The 8,202-nt window shown below is 41.3% G+C and overlaps 1 protein-coding gene across 1 annotated transcript; it reads right to left on the reverse strand.

Moving 5' to 3' along the window:
* Nucleotides 1-744: 744 nt before the first annotated feature.
* Nucleotides 745-2,415, reverse strand: RRAGA (Ras related GTP binding A). The gene has a single exon (XM_029920099.1). The coding sequence runs from the start codon at nt 2,150-2,152 to the stop codon at nt 1,211-1,213; it is 942 nt and encodes a 313-aa protein (XP_029775959.1). The 5' UTR covers nt 2,153-2,415; the 3' UTR covers nt 745-1,210.
* Nucleotides 2,416-8,202: the final 5,787 nt, after the last annotated feature.

Raw genomic sequence — 8,202 nt, forward strand, 5'->3', positions numbered from 1 at the left:
AGATTAAGTGTCTGACTTCGGCTCAGGTCGGCTCAGGTCATCTCAGGGTTCGTGGATTTGAGCTCCACCTCAGGTTCCGTGCTGACAGTTAAGAGCCTGGAACCTGTTTCAGATTCTGTCTTCCTCTCTCTCTGTCCCTCCCCAACTCGTGCTCTATCTCAAAAATAAATAAACTATTGGGATGCCTGGGTGGTTCAGTCGGTTAAGCATCCAGCTTCAGCTCAGGTCATGATCTCATGGTTTCTGGGTGGGTTTGAGCCCCATGTCGGGCTCTGTGCTGACAGCTAGCTCAGAGCCTGGAGCCTGCTTTGGATTCTGTGTCTCCCTCTCTGTCTGACCCTCCCCTGCCTGCACTGTCTCTCAAAAGTAAATAAACAAAAAAATTTTATAAAAATGAACTATGAAAAAAAATAAAAGCTTTCCAGGTTAATTTTTTTTAAACAATGCTCTAAATAGTGCTACTCTTACCCACATTTGACAAATGAGAAAATAAATTTAAGTACCTTGCCCAGTTCATACAGCTATCAAGTGAAGGGAGGAGAATATGAACTCAACTTAGGTGGTGTAGCCTCAGAGCCCCTACTCTTAATTGTTGTGGTTACAGCTGGTATGAAATACCGCTAAGGGGATAGGGGCTCAATCACAAAATTAAATTTGCCAGTTAAGCAATACTTGTGGGCAGTCAGAATCTTTAGGTTTACATTACCTTTTAACCACCTTCAAATTATTTCAAATAAGACCGTATTTTAACTTGCTAACAGCAAATGTTTATTCATGATTGAAGCCAAGAAGAATTTATAAATGCATTTTAATACCTTGCTGACAAAATAGTAACATTACATCTTTGCAATCTTGGAAGGAATACAGGAAGATACTGTAAAGGCTTTAATGTGTATATCTATTATAACCAGGTAATCAGAACACACGCACGCACACGCACACCGTCTACTTTAGTGTTACAACATACCAACTTTTCAGAAAGGCCATCTTGAAGGTCTACTGGATAGCTGAGTAAATAGCGTCCAAGGTTTCTAGACGGGACGGGTGGTGGGGGGCAGTAGGGAAGAAAGAGATGGAAGTAGTAAGCAGCACACATTTCAAAGCCCACTTTTAAGCACACGACATTATGAATATTAAAAAGAAAAAAAAAGGATGCGGGGGGGGGCGGAGAAGGCAATTCCGCATTTTCTCAAAGAGCATTTGGCAACATTCAACGCATAAGGAGGCTGTGCTTGGGCCCATCCACTCGCTCAAGCTTCTCAAAGTGTTTCCTGGCATTGCGAATGTTGATCAGTGTGGCTGCAGAAGGGATCGACGGATCCGACATAACCACCATCACGTACGTGTTGGACGTGAAGATGTCGATGAAAGCAGCGAAGTTAGAATTCCGAACTTCCATGCTCTGGAAGGAAGCGGCCAATTTACTGCAGCTCAGCTTGAACTGCTTAATGATGTTGCTGATCTTCTCAAACCGGTGGACGTCACGCTGCTCTTTGCACTGGTAATGAGAAATGACCAAGAACGTAGCTCTCTCAAACAGCAGGACTTCGTCCGCCTCGATAATTTGGGCAAAATTCCTTAGGTTCATCTCCAGCTGCTGGACATTGGGAATCAGCTGGTACACAATACTGGACCAGGCTTTGTAGAGCGTTTCGTCCCAGATGGAGGTTCGAAAACAAGCGCATTCCAGTGGGCGAGACAAACGCCGCAGGTCTTCCTCCCGCTCTTTAAAAATCAGGTCGCGCTGATCCTCCTGAACCAGATCCATTTTGTGCACCAGGCAGAAGATTTTGGCATCCGGAGAATTCTGGAGGATGGCCTCCAGACACGACTGGTAATAATGCATATCCTTTTCCAGTTCGCGGCTCTCCACGTCAAACACGTAAATCAAAACCTCGACATTACGGAAAATGTTGTCGCGCTGGCTGGTGAAGTAATTTTCCATGAAGGTGTCCTGACCGCCACAGTCCCACAGGTTGAGCACCAGGTTGCCCAGAAATCGGACGTGGGAGTGCTCCACATCGATGGTGGCGCCCAGGCGCCGGGTGTCGCGGGCGATATAATTTGCAAAGATAATCGAGCGCATGCTGGTCTTCCCCGACCCGCTCTTCCCCATCAACAGCACCTTTTTCTTCATGGCTGTATTTGGCATCACCGGCCGGAGCCGCCGAGGACTGGGCCTCAAGGCGCGGCCTAACTGCAGCGCAGAGGGAGGGCGGAGTCGGGGCCGGCGGGGTCTCGGCAGGCCGGGTCGCGCAGCTGTGCAGTCAGGGAGGCAGAGAGCGAGAGATCTGGGCTGTCAAGGCCGCAGCGGGGCGAGCTCTTCCGCGGAGGTGAGCGCCCTGGGCTAGGCGGCTGCAAAGCTTCGGAGAAGAGCTCACCTTCCGGAGAGCGGAGCCGCGGCGTCCCGGCGTCCGCCCACTTCCGGCGACGATCTCGCGAGAGCGCCTGCGTTCGGCAGCCGCTGCCCAACAGGCTTTGAGAAATTGATTTTTTCATGAAACCGACCAGAGTGCACCCGAAAGATAAAATGGAGGGGGAACCCAGCACTCCGGAGTCGTGTTTTCCTTTTTAAATTGGGTTTAGGGTTGCAAGGTGTACGCGTGTGGTCGGCGGGGAGGATGCTGCCATCTGGTGGCCAACCACGCCCCCTCGCCCCCAGCATCCACAGCTCTTTTTCAGAGAGCGGTGTGCTTGGGTTGGGGCGTGGCTTAGGCCGGGTCGCTGACTGGTGAAGTGGGTGAAGAAAGCCGGACTCTTAGCCCAGTGAGGCCTCCCCAGGCTCCAGGGTTTACCAAGTATGAGGCCAAGACAAATGAACACTACGGATGCGTAAAGTGAGACTTGAGAAGTTAAGTGACTGCGCAGTGCTACACAGTGAGATGGTAGTATATCCCTATTGGGAGAGATGTACTGATTGCCACGTAGTGCTTTTTCCACTTGGAAGCAAGTTCCTTTCTCACAGCTGCTTTGCTGGTAACCTCAGATTTCAGCATTTATAATCAGAGTTCAAAAACTCGAGGAAATTACGATATAGAACCCGTACAATAGCTCAGTCGTCACGATAACCCTATGGAAAAAAACCCCTATTTTCAAGCGAGTAAATGGAAGCTTGGAGGGTTTAAGTAGTTTTACCAACTTACACATCAATTGAATGATGCAATGCAATTTATTTTTGAAATATAAATTGTACACATTTTAAAACGTATTTTCTTTTTAAAAAAGAGTTTCAGTTTATTTTGAGAGAGAGAGAGAGCACAAGCAGGCGAGGGGCAGAGAGAGAAGAGAGAGAATCCCAAGCAGGCTCTGCACTGCCTGCTCAGAGTAGGATGGGGGGCTCGAACCTAATCAACCATAAGATCATGACTTGAGCCAATAAGAGGGTCGCTTAGCAGACTGAGCCACTCAGGCGCCCCCAAATTGTGCTTGTTTAAGGTGTACAACATGATCTGATACAATGAAATGGTTATTTCAGTCAAATGAACATATCTCATAATTATTTCTTTCTACGTGGTGAGAGCACCTGATAGCTACTCTTAGCAAATTTTCAGTGTTCAATATAGTATTAACTAGCCATAGCATTATAGTCATCATGTGGATCAACTGACAACTATAGTATTGTAGTCATCATGTGGTAGGCTAGAGATCTACACGTACTCATTCTATGAAACTGCAACTTTGTTCTTTTTGACCCATATTTCCCCACTTCCTCCACCTCCTGGTGCCTGCTATCTACCATTCTACTCTCTGCTACTACATATTTGACTTTTTAAGATTCTACATAATCCAGATCATGGAAACTTTTTTCTGTTTCTAGTTTATTTCACTCAGCATAGTATCATCCAGTTGCAACCATGTTGTTGGAAATGACAGGATCTCCTTTTAAAAGGCTAAATAATATTTCATTGTATGTATACAAACTATTAATTTTTTTAATTTAAAATTTTGATTTTGATCTTATGCTTAGAACTTAACACACCTTCAGTTTTAGGAGGCATCAACAATGTTCTTTGACACCATATTCTACAAGGAGATATTAACATAGATTTTAGCTAAAATATATCAATAATAGAATTCCTTCTGTCCCTTGAAGAAGTTGAACATTTAAAAAATTTTTAGCATTCAGTTTATTTAAATGGTTCTAGTATTTATGTTGGATTGTGGTGATGGTATTTTCCCCTAGTTTTACTGACATATACTTGACATGTAACACATTACTTTTAGGCTTACAAGATTTGATATATGTATATATCACCAAACAATTACCACAATAAGTTTAGTTAACACCTCAGACAGTTAACAATTTTCCTCCCTTTGGCCATGAGCACTTTTTTTTCTTTTAATGAGGAATTTCTTTTTTTAAAAAATTTTTAAATGTTTTATTTATTTTTGATACAGAGAGAGACAGAGCATGAGAAGGGGAGGGGCAGAGAGAGAAGAAGACACAGAACCAGAAGCAGGCTCCAGGCTCTGAGCTAGCTGTCAGCACACAGCCCGAGGCGGGCTCGAACCCATGAATGTGAGATCTGACCTGAGCCAAAGTCCAAGGCTTAACCGACTGAGCCGCCCAGGTGCCCCGATGAGCACTTTTAAGATCTGCACTCTTTGAAAATTTCAAATATACATACAATACTGCTAACTAGTTACCATGCTGTACATTACACCCCCCAAACTTATCTTACAATTCAAAGTTTGTACCTTTTGACCACCTTCACCCATTTTCCCTACTTCTCAACCCCTGCCTCTGGCAACCATCAATCTCTTCTCTGTATTATGAGTTTGGTTTTCTTAGATTCCACATATAAAGGAAATCATATAGTATTTGTCTTTTTCTGTCTGACTTATTTGACTCAGCATAATGCCTTCAAGATCCATCCATGTTGTCCCAAATGGCAGCGTTTCCTTCTTTTTAAAAATGGATTAATAATATTCATATATATGTTATATATCACATTTGCTTTCTTCACCCATCGATAGGCACTTAGGTTGTTTCCATGTCTTTACTATTGTAAATAATACTGCAATGAGTGTGTGGGGGTGCAGATTAAATTTTCAAGATGGTGAATTTATTTCCTTTGGATATATACCCAGAAGTGGGATCCCTGAGTCATATGCTAGTTCCATTTTTATTTTTTTGAGGAACCTCCATACTGTTTTCCATAGTGGTTACAACAATTTACATTCCAGCAGACAGTGCCCATATCCTAACCTATACTTTTCTCTTGTCTTTTTTATAACAGCCATGCTGACAGGTGTGGGGTGATATCTCATTGCGGTTTCGATAAACATTTTCCTGATGATTAGTTATGTTCAGCACCTCTTCGTGTACTGGTTGGCTGTTTGTATATCTTTGGAAAAATGTCTTTTCAGGTCCTCTGCCCATTTTTAAATCTGATTTTCCCCCTATTGAATGGTAGATATTTTTTATACATCTTGGCTGTTAATCCCTTATTAGATAAATGATTTGCAAATATTTTTTCCCATTCCATAGGTTACCGTCCCGTTCTGTTGCCATGAAGAAACTTTTTAGTTTGATGTAATGCCGTTCTTTTTTATTTTCTTGCTTATACTTTTGATGTCCTATCCAAAAAACTGTTTCCAAGACCATTGTCAAGGAACCATTTCCCTATGTTTTCTTCTAGGAGTTTTATGGTTTCAGATCTTATATTCAAGTCATTAATCAATTTTGAGTTGATTTTTGTGTATAGTGTAAGATAGGGGTCCAATTTCATTCTTTTGCATGTGGATATCCAGTTTTCTCAGAACAATTTATTAAAGAAACTGTCCTTTCTCCATTGTGTACTTTGGGCCCTTGTCAGAAATTAGTTGACTATGTTAGATCTATTTCTGAGCTTTCTAGTCTATTCCATTGGTCTATACGTCTGGTTTTATGCTATTGCCATACTGTTTGATTATACAGCTTTGCATATAGTTTGAAATCTGGGAGTGTGATACCTTCAGCTTTGTTCTTTCTCAGAATTTCTTTGACTGTTCATAGCCTTTTGCAGTTCCACGAAAATTTTATAGTTTTTTTTCCCCTATTTCTGTGAAAAATGTCATTGGAATTTTGATGGGGATTGCATGGAATTGATAGATGGCTTGGGTAATGGGAACATTAAAACATATGAATTCTGGGATGCCTGTGTGGCTCAGTTGGTTAAGCATCCAAGTCTTGATCTCCACTCAGGTCATGATCTCATGGTTTGTGAGTTCAAGCCCCACATTGGTCTCTGTGCTGATAGCGCAGAGCTTGCTTGGGATTCTGTCTCTCTTCTTTTCTCTCTGTGCCTCTTCCCTCTCTCTCAAAATAAATAAATGTTAAAAGAAATTTAAGAAAAAAACATTGTTAATGCCTCTAATCCATGAATACAGGATATCTTTCCATTTATTTTTGTCTTTTTCAATTTGTTTCATTATTGATTTATAGCTGTCAGTGTACAGATCTTTCACATTCTTATTTAAATTTATTCCTAAATATTTTATTCTTCCTGATGCTCTTGTAAGTGAGATTGTTTTCTTGATTTCTTTTTTGGATAGATTGTTGTTGGTATAAAGAAGTGTAACTTGGGGTGCCTGGGTGACTTAGTTGGTTAAGTATCTGACTCTTGGGGTACCTGGGTGGCTCAGGTCAGTTGAGCTTCTGACTTTGGCTCAAATCATGATCTCACAGGTTCGTTGAATTCAAGCCCCGCCTTGGGCTCTGTGCTGACAATGCAGAGCCTGGATTCTGCTTAGGATTCTGTGTCTCCCTCTCACGCTGCCCATCCCCCACTCATGCTCTGTCTCTCTCTGTCTCTCTCTCAAAAATAAAGAAACATTTTAAAAAAGTGTCCGACTTTTGATCTCATCATCTTGATCTCAGAGTCGTGAATTCAAGTTCTGTGTTGGGCTCTGTGCTGGGCATGATGCCAACTTAAAAAAAATGTAACTCATTTTGTATGTTGATTTTGTATTCTGCAACTTTACTAAATTTATGCATTCTAATATGTTGTGTGTGTGTATGAAATCTTTAGAGTTTTCTACATATAGGATCATGTCATCTGCAAACTGATTAATTTTACTTCTTTCTTTCTGATTTGAATGCTTTTTATTCCACACCTCCTGCTTTTTTTGTTCCTTTTGTTCTGATTGCTCTTGCTAGTACATGCAGCATTTTGTTGAATAGAAACAGCAAGAGTTGGCATCCTTTCCTTCTACCAGATCTTAGGGGAAAAGCTTTTTTTTTTTTCCTACTGCTTATGGTGTTGGGTGTGGCTTTTCATAAATGGCCTTTATTGTGTTGAGGAAGTTTTCCTTTGCACCTATTTTGTTGACCATTTTTATCATAAACGATGTCAGACTTTACCAAATGCTCTTTTGGCAGCCATTGAGAAGATCATGTGGGTTTTATCTTTCATTCTGTTAATGTGGTATATCATATTGATTGATTTGCATGTTAAAACAATTTTACATCCTAGCAATAAATCACAATTGGTCATGGTGTACAATCTTTTTGATGTGGTTTTAAATTTGGTTTGCTAGTATTTTATTGAGGGTTTTTGCATGTATGTTTATCAGAGATACTGGCTTGCTTTTGGTTTTTCCTAGTGGTGTCTTTTTTTTTTTAATAGTTTATTGTCAGATTGGTTTCCAACACCCAGTGCTCTTCCCACAAGTGCCCTCCTCCATCACCACCACCTCTTTTCCCTCCCCCTTCCCCTTCAACCCTCAGTTCGTTTTCAGTATTCAATAGTCTCTCAGGTTTTGCATCCCTCTCTGCTAGTGGTGTCTTTATCTGACTTTAGCATCAAGGTGTGATACTCATTAAATAAGTTTGGAAGCATTTCCTTTCCTTTTCTTTTCTTGGAAAATTTTAAGAAATATTGGTATTAATTCTTATTGGAGTCTTTGGTAATATTCAGCAGTGAAACCATCTGGCCCTGGGTTTTCTGTGTTGGGAGGTATTTGATTGCTACTTCAACCTCCTTATTTGTTATTGTCCTGTGCAGGCTTTCTATTTCTTCTTGATTCATCCTTGATAGGTTGTATGCCTTTAGGAATTTATCTGCTTCTTCTAGGTCATCCAATTTGCATGAATATAATTGTTCATAATAGTCCCTAATGACCCTTTTTTATTTCTGAGACATCCATTGTAATGTCTCCTTTTTCATTTTTACTATTGAGTCTTCTTTTATTCTTAGTCTAGGTAAGGGTTTGGCAGTT

This window comes from Suricata suricatta, chromosome 13 (genome assembly GCF_006229205.1).
Source record: "Suricata suricatta isolate VVHF042 chromosome 13, meerkat_22Aug2017_6uvM2_HiC, whole genome shotgun sequence".
Taxonomy (NCBI): domain Eukaryota; kingdom Metazoa; phylum Chordata; class Mammalia; order Carnivora; family Herpestidae; genus Suricata; species Suricata suricatta.

Bases quoted from the DNA above. Each gene is read 5' to 3' on its own strand.
- RRAGA (XM_029920099.1), bottom strand. From the start codon at position 2,152: ATGCCAAATACAGCCATGAAGAAAAAGGTGCTGTTGATGGGGAAGAGC.